Source organism: Hypanus sabinus (assembly GCF_030144855.1).
Source record: "Hypanus sabinus isolate sHypSab1 chromosome X2 unlocalized genomic scaffold, sHypSab1.hap1 SUPER_X2_unloc_3, whole genome shotgun sequence".
In the NCBI taxonomy this organism is placed as follows: Eukaryota; Metazoa; Chordata; class Chondrichthyes; order Myliobatiformes; family Dasyatidae; genus Hypanus; species Hypanus sabinus.
This window is the reverse complement of record NW_026779001.1, coordinates 1,184,911-1,206,818: the sequence shown is the minus strand read 5'-3', so window position 1 is coordinate 1,206,818 and position 21,908 is coordinate 1,184,911. Positions and strand designations below refer to the sequence as shown.

At 49.1% G+C, this 21,908-nt stretch overlaps 2 protein-coding genes across 6 annotated transcripts in view; one reads left to right on the top strand and one right to left on the bottom strand.

Moving 5' to 3' along the window:
• LOC132385860 (gastrula zinc finger protein XlCGF8.2DB-like) overlaps positions 1-21,908 on the top strand; it is a 306,382-nt gene that overhangs the window by 93,180 nt on the left and 191,294 nt on the right. The window lies entirely within an intron of this gene.
• The window catches only part of LOC132385856 (gastrula zinc finger protein XlCGF26.1-like), a 260,710-nt gene that overhangs the window by 234,711 nt on the left and 4,091 nt on the right, over positions 1-21,908 (bottom strand). Inside the window, exon 2 of one of the 4 annotated variants that reach the window (XR_009509317.1) lies at positions 7,993-10,449. The exons of 1 other annotated variant lie outside the window; for it this stretch is intronic. Coding sequence is in view for 1 of the 3 variants with exons in the window: in XM_059958084.1 (XP_059814067.1) it covers positions 15,189-17,141 (1,953 nt within the window). In the remaining 2 variants the exon portion in view is untranslated. Of the gene's footprint in view, positions 1-7,992; positions 10,471-12,289; positions 17,611-21,908 lie in introns of those variants that run through there. 2 more of the 4 variants (XR_009509316.1, XM_059958084.1) reach the window with 2 other exon arrangements.

The window sequence follows — 21,908 nt, the reverse complement described above, 5'->3', positions numbered from 1 at the left end:
CCCTTCCAACCCCTACACCACTCCCCATTTCTGTTAACACCCCCTGTGAAAACCCTTCCATCCCTCACACCACTCCCCATTTCTGTTAACACCCCCTGTGAAAACCCTTCCAACCCCTACACCACTCCCCATTTCTGTTAACACCCCCTGTGAAAACCCTTCCAACCCCTACACCACTCCCCATTTCTGTTAACACCCTCTGAGAAAACCCTTCCAACCCCTACACCACTCCCCATTTCTGTTAACACCCCCTGTGAAAACCCTTCCATCCATCACACCACTCCCCATTTCTGTTAACACCCTCTGTGAAAACCTTCCAACCCCTACACCACTCCCCATTTCTGATAACGCCCTCTGTGAAAACCCTTCCAACCCCTACACCACTCCCCATTTCTGTTAACACCCTCTGAGAAAACCCTTCCAACCCTCACACCACTCCCCATTTCTGTTAACACCCCCTGTGAAAACCCTTCCAATCCATACACCACTCCCCATTTCTGTTAACACCCTCTGTGAAAACCCCTCCAACCCCTACACCACTCCCCATTTCTGTTAACACCCCCTGTGAAAACCCTTCCAACCCCTACACCACTCCCCATTTCTGTTAACACCCACTGTGAAAACCCTTCCAACCCCTATACCACTCCCCATTTCTGTTAACACCCTGTGAAAACCCTTCCAACCCTCACACCACTCCCCATTTCTGTTAACACCCCCTGTGAAAACCCCTCCAACCCCTACACCACTCCCCATTTCTGTTAACACCCCCTGTGAAAACCCCTCCAACCCCTACACCACTCCCCATTTCTGTTACCACCCCCTGTGAAAACCATTCCAACCCCTACACCACTCCCCATTTCTGTTAAAACCCTCTGAGAAAACCCTTCCAACCCCGACACCACTCCCCATTTCTGTTAACACCCCCTGTGAAAACCCTTCCAACCCCTACACCACTCCCCATTTCTGTTAACACCCCCTGTGAAAACCTTCCAACCCCTACACCACTCCCCATTTCTGTTAACACCCCCTGTGAAAACCCTTCCAACCCCTACACCACTCCCCATTTCTGTTAACACCCCCTGTGAAAACCCTTCCAACCCCTACACCACTCCCCATTTCTGTTAACACCCCCTGTGAAAACCCTTCCAACCCCTACACCACTCCCCATTTCTGTTAACACCCCCTGTGAAAACCCTTCCAACCCTCACACCACTCCCCATTTCTGTTAACACCCCCTGTGAAAACCCCTCCAACCCCTACACCACTCCCCATTTCTGTTAACACCCTCTGAGAAAACCCTTCCAACCCTCACACCACTCCCCATTTCTGTTAACACCCCCTGTGAAAACCCCTCCAACCCCTACACCACTCCCCATTTCTGTTAACACCCTCTGATAAAACCCTTCCAACCCCTACACCACTCCCCATTTCTGTTAACACCCCCTGTGAAATCCCTTCCAACCCCTATACCACTCCCCATTTCTGTTAACACCTCCTGTGAAATCCCTTCCAACCCCTACACCACTCTCCATTCCTGTTAACACCCCCTGTGAAAACCCTTCCAACCCCTACACCACTCCCCATTTCTGTTAACACCCTCTGAGAAAACCCTTCCAACCCCTACACCACTCCCCATTTCTGTTAACACCCCCTGTGAAAACCCTTCCAAACCCTACAACATTACCCATTTCTGTTAACACCCCCTGTGAAAACCCTTCCAAACCCTACAACATTCCCCATTTCTGTTAACACCCTCTGAGAAAACCCTTCCAACCCCTACACCTCTCTCCATTCCTGTTAACACCCTCTGAGAAAACCCTTCCAACCCTCACACCACTCCCCATTTCTGTTAACACCCCCTGTGAAAACCCCTCCAACCCCTACACCACTCCCCATTTCTGTTAACACCCCCTGTGAAAACCCCTCCAACCCCTACACCACTCCCCATTTCTGTTAACACCCTCTGTGAAAACCCCTCCAACCCCTACACCACTCTCCATTTCTGTTAACACCCCCTGTGAAAACCCTTCCAACCCCTACACCACTCCCCATTTCTGTTAACACCCCCTGTGAAAACCCCTCCAACCCCTACACCACTCCCCATTTCTGTTAACACCCCCTGTGAAAACCTTCCAACCCCTACACCACTCCCCATTTCTGTTAAAACCCTCTGAGAAAACCCTTCCAACCCCTACACCACTCCCCATTTCTGTTAACACCCCTGTGAAAACCCTTCCAACCCCTACACCACTCCCCATTTCTGTTAACACCCTCTGTGAAAACCCTTCCAACCCCTACACCACTCCCCATTTCTGTTAACATCCCCTGTGAAAACCCTTCCAACCCCAACACCACTCCCCATTTCTGTTAACACCCTCTGTGAAAACCCTTCCAACCCCTACACCACTCCCCATTTCTGTTAACACCCCCTGTGAAAAACCTTCCAACCCTCACACCACTCCCCATTTCTGTTAACACCCCCTGTGAAAAACCTTCCAACCCTCACACCACTCCCCATTTCTGTTAACACCCCCTGTGAAAGCCCTTTCAACCCCTACACCACTCCCCATTTCTGTTAACACCCCCTGTGAAAACCCTTCCAACCCCGACACCACTCCCCATTTCTGTTAACACCCCCTGTGAAAACCCTTCCAACCCCTACACCACTCCCCATTTCTGTTAACACCCTCTGTGAAAACCCTTCCAACCCCTATACCACTCCCCATTTCTGTTAACTCCCTCTGTGAAAACCCTTCCAACCCCTATACCACTCCCCATTTCTGTTGACACCCTCTGTGAAAACCCTTCCAACCCCTATACCACTCCCCATTTCTGTTAACACCCTCTGTGAAAATCCTTCCAACCCCTACACCTCTCCACATTTCTGTTAACACCCCCTGTGAAAACCCTTCCAACCCCTACAACATTCCCCATTTCTGTTAACACCCCCTGTGAAAACCCTTCCAACCCCTACACCACTCTCCATTTCTGTTAACACCCCCTGTGAAAACCCTTCCAACCCCTACACCACTCCCCATTTCTGTTAACACCCTCTGTGAAAACCCTTCCAAACCCTACACCACTCCCCATTTCTGTTAACACCCTCTGATAAAACCCTTCCAACCCCTACACCACTCTCCATTCCTGTTAACACCCCCTGTGAAAACCCTTCCAACCCTCACACCACTCCCCATTTCTGTTAACACCCCCTGTGAAAACCTTCCAACCCCTACACCACTCCCCATTTCTGTTAACACCCTCTGTGAAATCCCTTCCAACCCCTACACCACTCCCCATTTCTGTTAACACCCCCTGTGAAAACCCTTCCAACCCCAACACCACTCCCCATTTCTATTAACACCCCCTGTGAAAATCCTTGCAACCCCTACACCACTCCCCATTTCTGTTAACACCCCCTGTGAAAACCCTTCCAACCCCTACACCACTCCCCATTTCTGTTAACAGCCTCTGAGAAAACCCTTCCAACCCCTACACCACTCCCCATTTCTGTTAACACCCTCTGAGAAAACCCTTCCAACCCCAACACCACTCCCCATTTCTGTTAACACCCCCTGTGAAAACCCTTCCCACCCCTACACCACTCCCCATTTCTGTTAACACCCCCTGTGAAAATCCTTGCAACCCCTACACCACTCCCCATTTCTGTTAACACCCCCTGTGAAAACCCTTCCAACCCCTACACCACTCCCCATTTCTGTTAACACCCTCTGAGAAAACCCTTCCAACCCCTACACCACTCCCCATTTCTGTTAACACCCCCTGTGAAAACCCTTCCATCCCTCACACCACTCCCCATTTCTGTTAACACCCCCTGTGAAAACCCTTCCAACCCCTACACCACTCCCCATTTCTGTTAACACCCCCTGTGAAAACCCTTCCAACCCCTACACCACTCCCCATTTCTGTTAACACCCTCTGAGAAAACCCTTCCAACCCCTACACCACTCCCCATTTCTGTTAACACCCTCTGTGAAAACCTTCCAACCCCTACACCACTCCCCATTTCTGATAACACCCTCTGTGAAAACCCTTCCAACCCCTATACCACTCCCCATTTCTGTTAACACCCTCTGAGAAAACCCTTCCAACCCTCACACCACTCCCCATTTCTGTTAACACCCCCTGTGAAAACACTTCCAATCCATACACCACTCCCCATTTCTGTTAACACCCTCTGTGAAAACCCCTCCAACCCCTACACCACTCCCCATTTCTGTTAACACCCTCTGTGAAAACCCTTCCAACCCCTACACCACTCCCCATTTCTGTTAACACCCTCGGTGAAAACCCTTCCAACCCCTACACCACTCCCCATTTCGGTTAACACCACCTGTGAAAACCCTTCCAACCCCGACACCACTCCCCATTTCTGTTAACACCCCTGTGAAAACCCTTCCAACCCCTACACCACTCCCCATTTCTGTTAACACCCTCTGTGAAAACCCTTCCAACCCCTACACCACTCCCCATTTCTGTTAACACCCTCTGAGAAAACCCTTCCAACCCTCACACCACTCCCCATTTCTGTTAACACCCCCTGTGAAAACCCCTCCAACCCCTACACCACTCCCCATTTCTGTTAACACCCTCTGTGAAAACCCCTCCAACCCCTACACCACTCCCCATTTCTGTTAACACCCCCTGTGAAAACCCTTCCAACCCCTACACCACTCCCCATTTCTGTTAACACCCCCTGTGAAAACCCCTCCAACCCCTACACCACTCCCCATTTCTGTTAACACCCCCTGTGAAAACCTTCCAACCCCTACACCACTCCCCATTTCTGTTAAAACCCCTGTGAAAACCCTTCCAACCCTCACACCACTCCCCATTTCTGTTAACACCCCCTGTGAAAACCCTTCCAACCCCTACACCACTCCCCATTTCTGTTAACACCCTCTGTGAAAAACCTTCCAACCCCTACACCTCTCCCCATTTCTGTTAACACCCCCTGTGAAAACCCTTCCAACCCCTATACCACTCCCCATTTCTGTTAACACCCTCTGTGAAAATCCTTCCAACCCCTACACCACTCCACATTTCTGTTAACACCCCCTGTGAAAACCCTTCCAACCCCTACAACATTCCCCATTTCTGTTAACACCCCCTGTGAAAACCCTTCCAACCCCTACACCACTCTCCATTTCTGTTAACACCCCCTGTGAAAACCCTTCCAACCCCTACACCACTCCCCATTTCTGTTAACACCCTCTGTGAAAACCCTTCCAAACCCTACACCACTCCCCATTTCTGTTAACACCCTCTGATAAAACCCTTCCAACCCCTACACCACTCTCCATTCCTGTTAACACCCCCTGTGAAAACCCTTCCAACCCTCACACCACTCCCCATTTCTGTTAACACCCCCTGTGAAAACCTTCCAACCCCTACACCACTCCCCATTTCTGTTAACACCCTCTGTGAAATCCCTTCCGACCCCTACACCACTCCCCATTTCTGTTAACACCCCCTGTGAAAACCCTTCCAACCCCAACACCACTCCCCATTTCTGTTAACACACCCTGTGAAAATCATTGCAACCCCTACACCACTCCCCATTTCTGTTAACACCCCCTGTGAAAACCCTTCCAAACCCTACACCACTCCCCATTTCTGTTAACACCCTCTGAGAAAACCCTTCCAACCCCTACACCTCTCCCCATTTCTGTTAACACCCTCTGAGAAAACCCTTCCAACCCCTACACCACTCCCCATTTCTGTTAACACCCCCTGTGAAAACCCTTCCAACCCCTACACCACTCCCCATTTCTGTTAACACCCCCTGTGAAAATCCTTGCAACCCCTACACCACTCCCCATTTCTGTTAACACCCCCTGTGAAAACCCTTCCAACCCCTACACCACTCCCCATTTCTGTTAACACCCTCTGAGAAAACCCTTCCAACCCCTACACCACTCCCCATTTCTGTTAACACCCCCTGTGAAAACCCTTCCATCCCTCACACCACTCCCCATTTCTGTTAACACCCCCTGTGAAAACCCTTCCAACCCCTACACCACTCCCCATTTCTGTTAACACCCCCTGTGAAAACCCTTCCAACCCCTACACCACTCCCCATTTCTGTTAACACCCTCTGAGAAAACCCTTCCAACCCCTACACCACTCCCCATTTCTGTTAACACCCTCTGTGAAAACCTTCCAACCCCTACACCACTCCCCATTTCTGATAACACCCTCTGTGAAAACCCTTCCAACCCCTATACCACTCCCCATTTCTGTTAACACCCTCTGTGAAAACCCTTCCAACCCCTACACCACTCCCCATTTCTGTTAACACCCTCTGAGAAAACCCTTCCAACCCTCACACCACTCCCCATTTCTGTTAACACCCCCTGTGAAAACCCCTCCAACCCCTACACCACTCCCCATTTCTGTTAACACCCTCTGTGAAAACCCCTCCAACCCCTACACCACTCCCCATTTCTGTTAACACCCCCTGTGAAAACCCTTCCAACCCCTACACCACTCCCCATTTCTGTTAACACCCCCTGTGAAAACCCCTCCAACCCCTACACCACTCCCCATTTCTGTTAACACCCCCTGTGAAAACCTTCCAACCCCTACACCACTCCCCATTTCTGTTAAAACCCCTGTGAAAACCCTTCCAACCCTCACACCACTCCCCATTTCTGTTAACACCCCCTGTGAAAACCCTTCCAACCCCTACACCACTCCCCATTTCTGTTAACACCCTCTGTGAAAAACCTTCCAACCCCTACACCTCTCCCCATTTCTGTTAACACCCCCTGTGAAAACCCTTCCAACCCCTACACCACTCCCCATTTCTGTTAACACCCTCTGTGAAAACCCTTCCAACCCCTACACCACTCCCCATTTCTGTTAACACCCTCTGTGAAAACCCTTCCAACCCCTACACCACTCCCCATTTCTGTTAACACCCCCTGTGAAAACCCCTCCAACCCCGACACCACTCCCCATTTCTGTTAACACCCCCTGTGAAAACCCTTCCAACCCCTACACCACTCCCCATTTCTGTTAACACCCCCTCTGAAAACCCTTCCAACCCTCACACCACTCCCCATTTCTGTTAACACCCCTGTGAAAACCCTTCCAACCCCTACACCACTCCCCATTTCTGTTAACACCCCTGTGAAAACCCTTCCAACCCCTACACCACTCCCCATTTCTGTTAACACCCCCTGTGAAAACCCTTCCAACCCCTACACCACTCCCCATTTCTGTTAACACCCCCTGTGAAAACCCTTCCAACCCCGACACCACTCCCCATTTCTGTTAACACCCCCTGTGAAAACCCTTCCAACCCCTACACCACTCCCCATTTCTGTTAACACCCCCTCTGAAAACCCTTCCAACCCTCACACCACTCCCCATTTCTGTTAACACCCCTGTGAAAACCCTTCCAACCCCTACACCACTCCCCATTTCTGTTAACACCCCTGTGAAAACCCTTCCAACCCCTACACCACTCCCCATTTCTGTTAACACCCCCTGTGAAAACCCTTCCAACCCCTACACCACTCCCCATTTCTGTTAACACCCCCTGTGAAAACCCTTCCAACCCCTACACCACTCCCCATTTCTGTTAACACCCTCTGTGAAAACCCTCCCAACCCCTACACCACTTCACATTTCTGTTAACACCCCCTGTGAAAACCCTTCCAACCCCTACACCACTCCCCATTTCTGTTAACACCCCCTGTGAAAAACCTTCCAACCCTCACACCACTCCCCATTTCTGTTAACACCCCCTGTGAAAACCCTTCCAACCCCTACACCACTCCCCATTTCTGTTAACACCCTCTGTGAAAACCCTTTCAACCCCTACACCACTCCCCATTTCTGTTAACACCCTCTGTGAAAACCCTTTCAACCCCTACACCACTCCCCATTTCTGTTAACACCCCCTGTGAAAACCCTTTCAACCCCTACACCACTCCCCATTTCTGTTAACACCCTCTGTGAAAACCCTTTCAACCCCTACACCACTCCCCATTTCTGTTAACACCCCCTGTGAAAGCCCTTTCAACCGCTACACCACTCCCCATTTCTGTTAACACCCCCTCTGAAAACCCTTCCAACCCCCACACCACTCCCCATTTCTGTTAACATCCCCTGTGAAAACCCTTCCAACCCCCACACCACTCTCCATTCCTGTTAACACCCCCTCTGAAAACCCTTCCAACCCTCACACCACTCCCCATTTTTGTTAGCACCTCCGATCCTTGCAGCCCTCACCATCTGTGAAAACCTTTCTGACCCATCACCCATCACCCATCACCATTCTGTAAACCCGCCTCACCCCTACGCCACTCGCCATCTCTGTAAAACCTTCCACCGTCCACCCCGGCGCATTCAGGTGAAAGCTGACCCGAGAAAGACTCCGACCGTGGCAGGTGGCAGGGGTCACAAAACACATTCACACTGGCTGATTTTTTGAATAAACCTACCGATTTTCATGGTGATCTTCACTAAACTTCCTACCTTCCCATCTTAACTTTCCTCCTCCACTTTCTGCTTTCCACAATGATTCCATTCGTCTCTTCCCAGTAATCTCCTTCCTGGACCATATCCTTGCAAGCGAGGGAAGTTCTACACTCTCCCATTTTCTTTCCCTCTCAGCTCCATACGTCCTTCCAGGTGGGGCAACACTTCACCTGCGAGTCTGTCAGGTTGATCTACTCTACCTGATGCTGCTGGTTCAGCCTCCGCTACGTCAGTGAGGCCCAATGTAGATCGGGAATCCACTTTGTCAAGTACCTTTGCTCTGTCCACAACAAACGGAATTTCCCGGTCACAAACAGGTAAAACTCTGCAGATGCTGGAAGTCCAAGCAACACAGGAGAAATTATTCAATGATTTCAAGTTCCCTGGCCACGATCATCTTACTATCACTGTGGATACCCCGTCCATTTACACCTCCCCCTCCTACCAGGAAAGTCACAGAGCTCTCCGTTTCCTTCTGGACACCAGACCCAACGAGTTCCCCTCCACCACCACTCTCCTGCTCTTTGTTTCACTTGTATTATTTGTTTGAGCTGAGCTCTACTCTCACTTCTTTCTGTCACCTTGCAGTGAACTGGTGCTGGTCACGGGTGTGAATGATTTGTAAGGGAATGCAGATCGAACAATTAGTGAGATTCTGGATGGCACCGGAACTGGTGTGTGGGGGAAGTGAGGGTTGTCTGAGGTTACAGTGAGATGGAGAACAGCTGGGGAAGTGGGCAGCGGAACATGACTGTTACTCAAGTACAGGTCTTCAGGAGGTCAAAAAGACCATCATTCAGATGGAGAGACAGCTTCCCTTGGGTCTCTGGATTCACCAGACAAGACCGGTGCTATGGTTCAGCTCATCAGGTTGGAGGGAACCAGGAATATCAGGTGTTGCTCCTCCCTCCTGAGCATCAGCTCATCAATTAGGGGAACAATTCGTGGGGCAGCTTCGCACCATCCGTCCCGAGCAGAACCTCCCAGTGCCAAACATTTCAATACTGATTCCCATCCCTGTTCTGACATGTTGATCGATGGCCTCCTCTTGTGCCGGGATGAATTCCCCCGTCAGGGTGGAGGTGCGACATCTTATATTCGGTCTGAGTACTCCAACCTGATGCGTGAATATTGATCTCGCCTTCTGATAGACCAAACCCACCCCACCCCGTCTTCCTCTATTCCACACTCTTACTTCTCACCTGCCTATTACATCCGCCGGGACCCCTCCTCCTCTCTCCCCTCATGTGCACTCTCCTCACCGACCAGATTATTTCTTCTCCAACCCTTGACCGTTCCCACCCACCTGCCACCTTCCAGCTAGCCTCTTTCCCCTCCCCATATTTTTATTCTGGCTTCTTCTGGGTACATCCAGCACCCAGGGCATGTCCTTTTCTTACTGTCACTGTCAGGTAGGAGGTACAGGAGCCTGAAGGCACACACTAGGCGATTCAGCAACAGCTTCTTCCCTTCTGCCATCCGATTCCTCAATGGACATTGTGCCCTTGGACACCACCTCACTTTTTTAACATAATGTATTTCCGTTTTTGCACGTTTTTAAAATCTATTCAAGATAAGCATATTGTAATTGGTTTATTTGTTCATTACTATTATTTTTATTTCATTTATTATTATTATTACTGTAACAAAAAGAATTTTACTCCTCATGTATGAGAAGGATGTAAGAAATAAAGTCCATTCATTCATCCGGATCGTGGGGCCGAGAGAGAGGGAAAGGACCCGGACTGTCCCGGGATGCGGATCCATGGTGCGTCGGCATCTCACAGTAATTGTCCCTCAGTCGCGGGAAATCTCCGCCCGTAGCGCCGCTCCGACATGCTGCCAAGTCAATGAGCCTTCCGTTTACCGAGAGCAGGCATGATTTTCCGGAAGGTTTCGACCCTTACGCTTGCCTATATGATCTCCTGGTCACGGTGAATCCTGGAGCGAACACGAGAGAGTCTGTGAATGATGGAAATCCAAAGCCACTCACTCAAAACGCTGAAGGAACTCAGCAGCTCAGGCAGCATCTGTGCAAAAGAATAAACTGCCAGCGGTTCGGGACGAGTCCCTTCTTCAGCACTGAGAAGGACGGGGGAAATGCCAGAATCAAATGGTGTGCAGTATAATCAGAGGGGAAAGGGATTATCTAGAATGTGATAGTTGAAGCCAGGCGGGTGGTAAAGGTCAAGGGCTGGAGAAGAAAAATCTGATAGCAGCAGAGAGTGACCATAGAACCTAGTAATCCTCAGCTCATTACAGGCGCTTCTGCCCACAATGTTGTGCCGACCATGTATCCTAATTCAGAATTTCCCTACCTTATCGCCCTCTATTTTTAAGCTTCGTGTCCGGTACCTATATGAGAGTCTCTTAACAGAGCCTATTGTATCCGCCTCTACCACCTTCACTGGAAATGCGTCCCGTGCTCCCTTCTGTGTGAAAAACTTAACTCTAACATCTCCCCTTGTACCTATTTCCAAGCCCTTTAAAATGATGCCCCCTCATGTTAGCCATTTCAACACTGGGAAAAAGCCTCTGGCTATCCACACTATCAAACCCCTCATCATCTTATACACCTCTGTCAGGTCACCTCTCGTCCGCCGTCGCTCCAAGAAGGAAAGGCCAAGTTCACTCAGTCTACTCTCATTAGGCATGCTGTCCAATCCAGGCAAGATCTTTGTTACGGTGCTCTGCCCTCTCTCTATAGTGTCCACATCCTTCCTGCAGTGAGGTGTCCAGAAATGACAGAGTGCTCCAAGTGGTGTGGAACTAAGGTTTCATATACCTGGAACATTGCCTCATGGCTCTGGAATTCAATCCCACTGTTGATGAAGTCCAGCACACTATACACCTTTCTAACAACACGTTCAAACTGCGGAGCAGCTTTGAGCTCCTATTGGACACAGATTCTCGACACTGCCAAGAGTTTCACCATTAATATTTGGTTGGTAAAAATTTGAAGACAGAATTTGCTAACTTGCAGTCCTCTGGTACTTCTCAAGTCCTGGTTGATAATGCAAAGATCATCGCCGGAGGCTCTGCAATTTTCTCCCTCTCTTCCCACAGTAGCCTGGGGTATAGCTCAACTGGCCCCAGCGACTTGTCTAATTTATATCTTTCTAGTGCTCCAGCACGTCCTCCTTCTTAATGTCTATATGCTCAAGCATTTCAATCCGCTGTAAGTCATCCCCACAATTGTGAAGGTCCCCTTCCCTGGTGAATACTGAAGCAAACTATTCATTCAGTTCCAACGCTACCTGATCTAACTCGGGTATCGCATCCTATTGGTCCTGTGATCACATTGCTCATCCTCTTGCTCTTCACAAACTTGGAGAATGCCTTCGTGTTTTCCTTAATCCTGCTCGCCAAGGGCTTCTCATGGCCCCTTCTGGCTCTAATTCACACTTACACTCCTTCCAGGTAACCTTGTAATTCTCTAGAAATCCATCTGTACTCAGATTATAGGAGCTTCCATAAGCTTTTCTGTTCTTCTTAACTGAATTTTCTACATCCTTTGTACACTGTGGTTCTTCTACCCCACCGTGTGCTCCCTGCCTCAATGGAACATACCTGTGCAGAACGCCATGCCAGTGTTCCCTGAACATTTGCGACATTTCTGCCGTGCATTTCCCTGAAAACACCTGCCCACAATGATTTGCAGGCAGTGATCCTGTGAAATTCATTGTCATGGCCGGCTCGGAGGCCAAGTCATCGGTTTGTCACGTACCCCGTGACCGGGTTACCGAACCAGCGGAAATGAAAAACACTTTGGAGTCTGGTATTACTGTAGCTAATAGTGTTTATTAGTAAACTAAGCAATACAGTACTATAAAATGCAAATATGTGAAACAGGTTAGCAATGATATGTACAGAAGTGTGGAAATAGGAATCAAAACCTAGCTCTTTCAAAGTCTAGATGTAAATGGTTAGTTTTACGATGGTGAAGAGTTCAGTTCAGTTCAGGTGGAGGGAGGAGGGGGGAGAGAGACACACACACGTTACCATCGAACTGTCCGTTGGCTTCCTGTCCTGTTGTAGTCATCGACCATGACCATGTACGACCGTTCTTCAGTGGTGGACCTGTCACGCAGGCAAGGGTGGACACACAAACAAGCCCCCACCGGTCGCACCTTTCACACACTGTGAGCCCCTGATCGATCCTACAAACCCCCACCTTCACATGGGTGCACAACGCTCTTTCAGTGTCCCGTGGTGTGTCTGCCTGTGTCTCAGCAGAGCTGCTTTTTATCATCACTTGCTGGACACCAGCTGGAATCTGGAGACTAGACTGGACAGGGCCCCGGAACCTGGGTCTTGACTTGGGCTCGGACTCCGGATCCAGACGAGGACTGGACGTGGCAAGGTAACAGGACTGGGAAACTCCTCGGAGCCTTGAACATGGAGTGGAAACCTCCTCGGAGACTTTGACCCGGACTGGACTTGACTCGAAGCCTGAGACTTGGACTGGACTTGGACACGGAACGACAAACAACGACAGTCCACTCGAGTAGCGGCAAACAGTCTTCCTACTGAGCATTGGACTCGAGCACTGGAACACTGAACACAGAGCCAGGACCCCTCCTTGGAGACAGGACTTAGGGCCGGGGCTTTACATAGAGTCAGGACCCCTCCTTGGGGACAGGACGTAGGGCCGGGGCTTTACATAGAGCCAGGACCCCTCCTTGGGGACAGGACGTAGGGCCGGGGCTTTACATAGAGTCAGGACCCCTCCTTGGGGACAGGACGTAGGGCCGGGGCTTTACATAGAGTCAGGACCCCTCCTTGGTGACAGGACGTAGGGCCAGGGCTTTACATAGAGGACCCCTCCTTGGGGACAGGACGTAGGGCCGGGGATTTACACAGAGTCAGGACCCCTCCTTGGGGACAGGACGTAGGGCCGGGGCTTTACATAGTGTCAGGACCCCTCCTTGGGGACAGGACGTAGGGCCGGGGCTTTACATAGTGTCAGGACCCCTCCTTGGGGACAGGACGTAGGGCCGGGGCTTTACAGAGAGTCAGGCTTGGGGACAGGACGTAGGACCGGGACTCATACACGGACACTTAACACGGGGACACAAAGAGACAGTTCCAAGCTCATCGATAAACAGTTCCTTCTGTTGGCATGACAAGGCTCCAGTCTCACTCTAGCGGTTAAACTTGATGGTGATTCAGGCGATGACACAGGCGAGGTTGCAGGCAAGGCTTCAGGCGTGGGTTGCTGAAAGAAGGGGAAGGGATGTAAGGGAAGGGAAGGGAACAGTCCAGGGAAGGGTAACGGCAAAGCCGGCCTGTCTTACCCAACGGAGGCGAGGACAGGGAGGGACAGAATCAACCGCAGGGCAATGGCAAAGACGGCCTGACCTACCCCACAGTGGCAAGGACAGGATACTGACAAGACCAACCCGCACCTACACTCGAACCCAGGGCCACTGATATTCCAGCCCCAATTTGAGAATCAGGTGCCTGTGATTCAGCCCAACTGAAACAATGGACAGCCTGAAGACCCAGAGTCCAGAGTCCATGGACCGGACCGTGAACTGGAACGCAGACGTCATGGACAGGACCATGACAAGCTGAATGGTAGGAGGCAAAGACTGGGAATAAAGGGAGCCATCTCTGGTTGGCTGCCAGTTACTAGTGGTGTTCCTCAGGGCTCTGTGTTCGGACTGGTGATTTTTGTAATATTCCAATAGTTTGGAAGACAGAATTGCTGGCTTTGTTACAAGGTTTGCAGACGATATGAAGACATGAGGAGGGGCAGGTAGTTTTCGGTAGAGAGGGTGCAGAAGGACTGAGATAGATTTAGAGAATGGGAAAAAAAAACAGCAGATGGGATACAGTGCCGGGAAGTGTATGTTCATGCATTTTGGTAGAAGAAATGAAAGTGTTAACTTCTTCGAAATGGACAGAAAATACCGAACAACTGAGGTGCAAAGGGTCACGGGGAGTCCATGTTCAGGATTCCCTGAAGGTTAATTTGCAGGTCGAGTCTGTGGTGTGGAAGGCAAACGCAACGTCAGCATTCATTTCGAGAGATCTACAATCTATCAGCGAGGATGTAATTCGGGAAGTTGGTCGTCACTGGTGAGGCCTCACTTGGAGGGCAGGTCTGGGCCCCTGATCTTGGAAAGGACGTGCCGAAACTGGAGAAGGTTCAGAGTATGTTCACAAAAACAGATTCCAGGATTGAATGGATTGTCATATGAAGAGCGTTCAATGGGCCTGAGCCTGGATCAGCAGAGGAATTAGGGCTGACCTCATGGAAACTTATCAAACTGTGGAAGGGCTTGATAGAGTGGATGTGGAAAGGATGCTTCCTGTGGTGGAAGAGTCTGCGACCAGGGAACAGAGCTTCAGAATAGAGGGGTGTCCTTTTAGAACGGAGATGACAGAGAACGGACTGAGAGTGGTGAATCTGGGGAATTCCGTGCCACAGGCAGCTGTGGAGGCCAATTCTTTATGTACATTTAGGGCAGAGGTGGATAGAATCTTGATTGATCCGGGCATGAAGTGATACAGGGACAAGACAGGAGATTGGAGTGGAGAGCAAATTTGGATCAGCCATGATAAAATGACAGAACAGACTCAATGGGGTAAACAGCCTCATTCTGGTCTTAAGTCTTATAGTCTGACGGTCTGTCCCCAGTGTGAACTCGCTGATGTAGCTTCAAGTCAGATGACTAAGTGAATCCCTTCCCACAATCTGAGAAAGTGAATGGTTTCTCCCCAGTATGAACTAACTGGTGTCTCTGTAGCTTGGATGACCGAGTGAATCCCTTCCCACATTCAGGGCAGGTGAATGGCCTCTCCCCAGTGTGGATTCGCTGGTGTGACAAAAGGGTGGATGAGTGAGCGAATGCCTTCCCACAATCTGAGCAGGTGAACGGCCTCTCCCCAGTGTGGATTCGCTGGTGTGACAAAAGGTTGGATGACTGAGTGAATCCCTTCCCACATTCAGAACAAGTGAATGGCCTCTCCCCAGTGTGAACCAGCTGGTGTCTCTGTAGGGTGGATGAGTGAGTGAATCCCTTCCCACACACAGAGCAGGTGAACGGCCTCTCCCCAATGTGAACTCGCAGATGTATTTTCAAATCCGATGACCCAGCAAACTCCTTTCCACAGTCTGAGCAGGTGAACGGCCTCTCCCCAGTGTGAACTCGCTGATGTATTTTCAAGCCAGATGATCGAGCGAACTCCTTTCCACAGTCTGAGCAGATGAACGGTTTCTCCCCAGTGTGAACTAACTGGTGCCTCAGTAGGCGAAATGACAGAGTGAATCTTTTCCCACAGTCTGAGCAAATGAACGGTTTCTCCCCAGTGTGAAAGCACTGATGTGTGTTCAGTTGAGATGACCGAATGAATCGCTTCCCACAGTCCGAGCACGTGAATGGCCTCTCCCCAGTGTGAACTCGCTGATGTACTTTCAAGTCAGATGACAGAGTGAATCTCTTCCCACATTCAGAGCAGCTGAACGGTTTCTCCCCAGTGTGAAATCGTTGATGGACGCTCAGCTGAGATGCACGAGCGAACTCCTTCCCACAGTCTGAGCAGGTGAACGGTTTCTCCCCAGTGTGAACTCGCTGATGTTCCTTCAGTTGAGATGACCGTGTGAATCCCTTCTCACATACTGAGCAGGCAAACGGTTTCTCCCCAGTGTGAACCAGCCAGTGTGTCTGTAGTTTGGATGACTGAGTGAATCCCTTCCCACACTCAGAGCAGGTGAATGGCCTCTCCTCAGTGTGAACCAGCAAGTGTCTCCGTAGTTTGGATGAGTGCATGAAACCTTTCCCACATTCAGAGCAGGTGAACGGACTCACCCCAGAATGAACTTGCTGATGTACCTTCAGGTCAGTTGACCGAGTGAATCCCTTCCCACATTCTGAGCAGCTGAACGGTTTCTCCCCAGTGTGAGTTTGCTGATGTTCCTGTAGTTGAGATGACCGAGTGAATGCCTTCCCACATTCTGAGCAGCTGAACGGTTTCTCCCCAGTGTGAACCAGCTGGTGTCTCAGTAGGTGAGATGACCGAGTGAATGCCTTCCCACATTCTGAGCAGCTGAACGGTTTCTCCCCAGTGTGAACCAGCTGGTGTCTCAGTAGGTGAGATGACCGAGTAAATCGCTTCCCACATTCTGAGCAGCTGAACGGTTTCTCCCCAGTGTGAACCAGCTGGTGTCTCAGTAGGTGAGATGACCGAGTGAATGCCTCTCCACATTCTGAGCAGGTGAACAGCCTCTCCCCAGTGTGAACTCGCCGATGTACCTTCAATTGAGATAATGAAGTGAACTCCTTCCCACATTCTGAGCAGCTGAACGGTTTCTCCCCAGTGTGAACCAGCTGGTGTCTCAGTAGGTGAGATGACCGAGTGAATGCCTCTCCACATTCTGAGCAGGTGAACGGCCTCTCCCCAGTGTGAACTCGCCGATGTACCCTCAGTTGAGATAATGAAGTGAACTCCTTCCCACAGTCTGAGCAGGTGAACGGCCTCTCCCCAGTGTGAACTCGCTGATGTACCTTCAGTTGAGATGACGAAGTGAACTCCTTCCCACAGTCTGAGCAGGTGAGCGGCATCTTCTCAGTGTGAACTGGTGACGTTCGTTCATTTGAGATGACTAAATGAATCTGTTTCGACATTCAGAGGTGGGGAAAGGCCATGGCACCATGTGAATTTGCTGGTGTCTCTGTAGTGTGGTTGATTGTGTCAGTGCCTTCCTGCACTCTGAGAAACGTCTCCTCACTGGTGAATTTTTGGATATATCTTCAGCATCAATGACAGAATGAATTGCTTCCCGCTGTCAGAACAGGTGGAGCATCTCACTGTCGTGTGAACTTGCTGATGTATCTTCAGGCTGGTTGACTGAGTAGTTCCCCTCCCTCACACAGAGCAGGTGAATGGCCTCTCCCCACTGTGAACTCACTGGCGTGTCTGCGGGTAGGCTGTGAGTGAATCCCCTCCCACACTGAGAGAAGGAGAACGATATCTCACTGTGATCAATCATCTGGCAATTCAGACAGTCAGATGTTTGAATCCCTTGTACAATCAATGAGTTGAAGAACTGATCTCCAGTGAACAAATGCTGGTGTGTTCTCAGCACCCCGGTTCCTGTGGATAACACAGAGTTACAAAAGAAAATTTCCCTTCAGACACAGATACAACTCCAACTGGATCAACAACAATGCAAAATACATCAATGGGAGAAGGACAATATCCATCCGACCTTATCTCAAACAGATTTACTGAGGTCGCCTTCACTGCTTCATTAGGCAGAGAAATCCACAGATTCACCACCCTCAGGGAAAAGCAGTTCCTCCTCATCTCCGTCCCACATCCCCCAATCTTGAGGCAATGTCCTCTCGTACTAAGCCTCACCTACCAGTGGAAGCAACTTTCCCGCCTCTGGCTTATCTACCCCTTTCATAACTTTACATGTTTCTGTAAGATCTCCTCTCAATGTGAGCGCTGGAATCACAATTTTACCCAATTCAACTCAAGCTGGAGCAACACAACCTGAGATATACAGTGGGAAGCGAGGGAGGAGATTGCTGAGCCTCTGGCGATGACCTTTGTATTACCACTCAGGACAGGAGATGTACCAGAGAATTGGAAGACATTGTCCCCTTGTTAGGGAATGGAGTTGAGGGAACCCAGGAATTATAGACCAGTGAGTGGAGAGTGCCCCAGTGGCCATCTCCCTCAGTAATCGTTACCTCACTTTGGATGTGGTTGAGGGGGGATGACCTGACAGAGGACGACCACGACGATCGGGTCTCTGGCACTGACCCTGGTTCCGTGGTGCAGAAGGGAAAGAGGAAGTTGAGGAATGCAGTAGTCATAGGATTCAATAGTGAGGGGAATGGACAGGAGGTTCTGCACGCCTGATAGAGATACGTGTGTGGTGTGTTGCCTCCCAGGTGCCAGGGTACGGGATCTCTCAGATCGGGTGCAAGGTATTCTGAAGGGAGCGGGTGACCAGCCAGAAGTCTTGGTACACGTTGGTATATATGACACAGGTAGACAAAGAGAGGAGGGCGTGAGGAGAGAATTCAGGGAGTTCGGTAGGAAGCTGAAAGGCAGGACATCTAGGGTAGTAACCTCGGGATTGCTGCCTGTGCCACGTGCTGGTGAGAGCAATACTAGCATGATTAGGTATATTAATGTGTGGCTGAGGGACTGGTGTAGGGGGCAGGGCTTTAGATTCCTGGATCATTGGGATCTCCTCTGGGGGAGGTATGACCTGTACAAAAAGGACGGGTTACACCTGAACCCAAAGGGGTCCAATATCCTAGCCAGCACATTTAATAGAGCTGTTAGGGAGGGTTTAAACTGATTTGGCGTGGGGATGGGAATCAGAGTGATGGGGCTGAGGAAACGGGAAACAGAAATAAATCGAAGATAGCGTGCAACAGGGCAACAGAGATGTGGGGCAGTGAAAATAGAAAGCAACAAATCCTGGGCTGAGAGAGTTATTTGAATGTACAGAGCATGAGGATTAAAATGGACGATCCTGAAATTCAGCTGCAAATTGGCAAATTGGTCAATCTCTGAAACTTGGATAAAAGGTGGCTGCCGATGGGAGTTGAATGTCCAAGAATACACGGTGTATCAGAATGATAGGTGACTGGGCAGAGAGGGTGGTGTGGCTCTCTGGATAAAAAAATATTAAATCATTGGAAAGAGATGACATAGGATTGTAAGGTGTGACCGTCTAACCATATAACAATTACAGCACGGAAACAGGCCATCTCGGCCCTTCTAGTCCATGCGAACGCTGACACTCACCTAGTCCCACTGGCCCGCACTCAGCCCATAACCCTCCATTCCTTTCCTGTCCATATACCCATCCAATTTTACTTTAAATGACAATACCGAACCTACCTCTACCACTTCTACTGGAAGCTCATTCCACACAGCTACCACTCTCTGAGTAAAGACGTTCCCTCCTTAAGCTTTTGCCCCCAACTCTCAAATCATGTCCACTTGTTTGAATCTCCCCTATTCACAATGGAAAAAGCCTATCCACGTCAACTCAATATATCCCCCTCATTATTTTAAATACCTCTATCAAGTCCCCCCTCAACCTTCTGTGCTCCAAAGAATAAAGACCTAACTTGTTCAGCCTTTCCCTATGACTTAGGTGCTGAAACCCAGGTAACATTCTAGTAAATCTTCTCTGTACTCTCTCTATTTTGTTGATATCGTTCCTATAATTCAGTGACCGGAACTGTACACAATACTCCAAATTCAGCCTTACGAATGCCATGTACAGTTTTAACACTACATCCCAACTCCTATACTCAATGCTCTTATTTATAAAGGCCAGCATAACAAAAGCTTTCTTCACCACCCTATCCACATGATGGGGTCATGGGTCTCTACGGGTTGAGTTACGAAATGGGGAGGGGAATGGCAGTTGTATACAGATCTCCATACAGCAGTCGGGATGTGGATTACAAATTACAGCAGGAGATAGAAAAGGCCTGTCAGAAAGGCAATGATAACATTGATAATCATTGGCAATTTTAACATGAAAGTGAATTGGGAGGACCTCGAGAGAAAGAATTTGTAGAATATCTAAGGGATTGCTTTTTAGAACAGCTGGTTGTTGAGCCCACGAGGGGATCAGCTATCATGGACTGGGTGATCCCAATATGATCAAATTCACATTGAAATTTGAGAGGGAAAAAATAAAACCAATGTGTCAGTATTTCAGTGGAATAAAGGAAATTGCAATGGATGAGAGGGGAACTGGCTGAAGTCGACTGAAAAGGGACATTTGCAGGAAGGACAGCAGAGCAGAATGGGTGGATTTTCTGCAAATAATGAGGGAAATACAAGACAGATATATTCCAAATAAGAAGAGATTTTCAAAGGGAAGAAGGACACTACTGTGGCTGACAAGTGAAGTCAGAGCCAAAGTAAAAGCAAAAGAGAGGGCAAACAAGGAAGTTGGAGCTAGTGGGAAGACAGCTTCACCAGCTTTTTAAAACTTGCAAAAGAAAACTCAGAAGGTCATTCGGAAGGAAAAGATGAATTATGAGAGGAGGCTGGTGACTAATATCAAAGAAGATACTGAAAGCTTTTTTAAATATATATATAAAGGGTAAAAAGAGTCGAGGGTAGATTTAGGACCAATACAATATATCGCTGGACTTATTGTAATGAGAGTTGCTGAGAAGTAAGAGGAACTGAATGCGTACCAGACATTCAAGGGTATCAGGGAAGTGAAGTTTGTGCACTGACAATTACGACTCAGAAGGTGCTCTGGAAGTTTAATGGTCTGAGGGTGGATAAATCTCCAGGACCTGATGCAATGCACCCTCCGGTTCTGAAGAAAATAGCTGGAAAGATTGTGGAGGCATTAACAGATCTTTGAAGAATCAATAAATTCTGGCATTGTACCAGATGACTGGAAAATAGCAAATGTTACTCTGCTACTTAAGAAGGGTCAGAGGCAACAGAAAGGGAACTATAGACCTGTTAGCATGACATCAATGGTTGGCGGTTGATGGAATCGATTGTTAGGGATGAGATTATGGAGTACCTGGAGGCACATGACAAGATAGGCCAAAGCCAGCATGGTTTCTTGAAAGGAAAATCCTGCCTGACAAAAGTACTGCAATTCTTTGAGGAAATTACAAGCAGGGTAGACAAAGGAGATGCAGTTGATGTGGTGTACTTGGATGTTCAGAAGGCCTTTGACAATGTGCTGCACATGAGGCTGTTTAGCAAGATAAAAGCCCATGGTATGACAGGGAAGTTATTAAAGTGGGTGGAGCATTGGCTGGTCGGCAGAAAACAGAGAGTGGGAATAATGGGATCCTATTCTGGCTGGCTTCCTGTTACCAGTGGAGTTCCACAGGGGTCAGAGTTGGGACCACTGCTTTTTACGATACATGTCAATGATTTTGACTATGATATGAAAGGATTTATGGCTAAATTTGCCGATGATAAAAAAATAGGTGGAGGAGCGGGTAGTGTTGAGGAAACAGAGAGCCTGCAAAGAGACATAGATAGTTTAGGGGAATAGCAAAGAAGTGGTAAATGAAATACAATGTTGGAAAGTGTGTGGTCATGCACTTTGGTAGAAGAAATAAATGGGCAGACTGTGATTTAGATGGGGAAAGAATTCAAAATGCAGACATGCAAATAGACTTAGATAGTTTAGGGGAATAGCGAAGAAGTGGTAAATGAAATACAATGTTGGAAAGTGTGTGGTGATGCAATTTGCTGGAAGAAATAAATGGACAGACTATGATTTCAATGGGGAGAGAATTCAAAATGCAGAAATGCAAAGAGACTTGGGAATCCTTGTGCTGGATGCACTAAAGATGAACCTCCAGGTTGAGCCGATTGTGAATAAGGCAAAATTCTAGAGGTATAGGATATAAGAGCAGTGATGT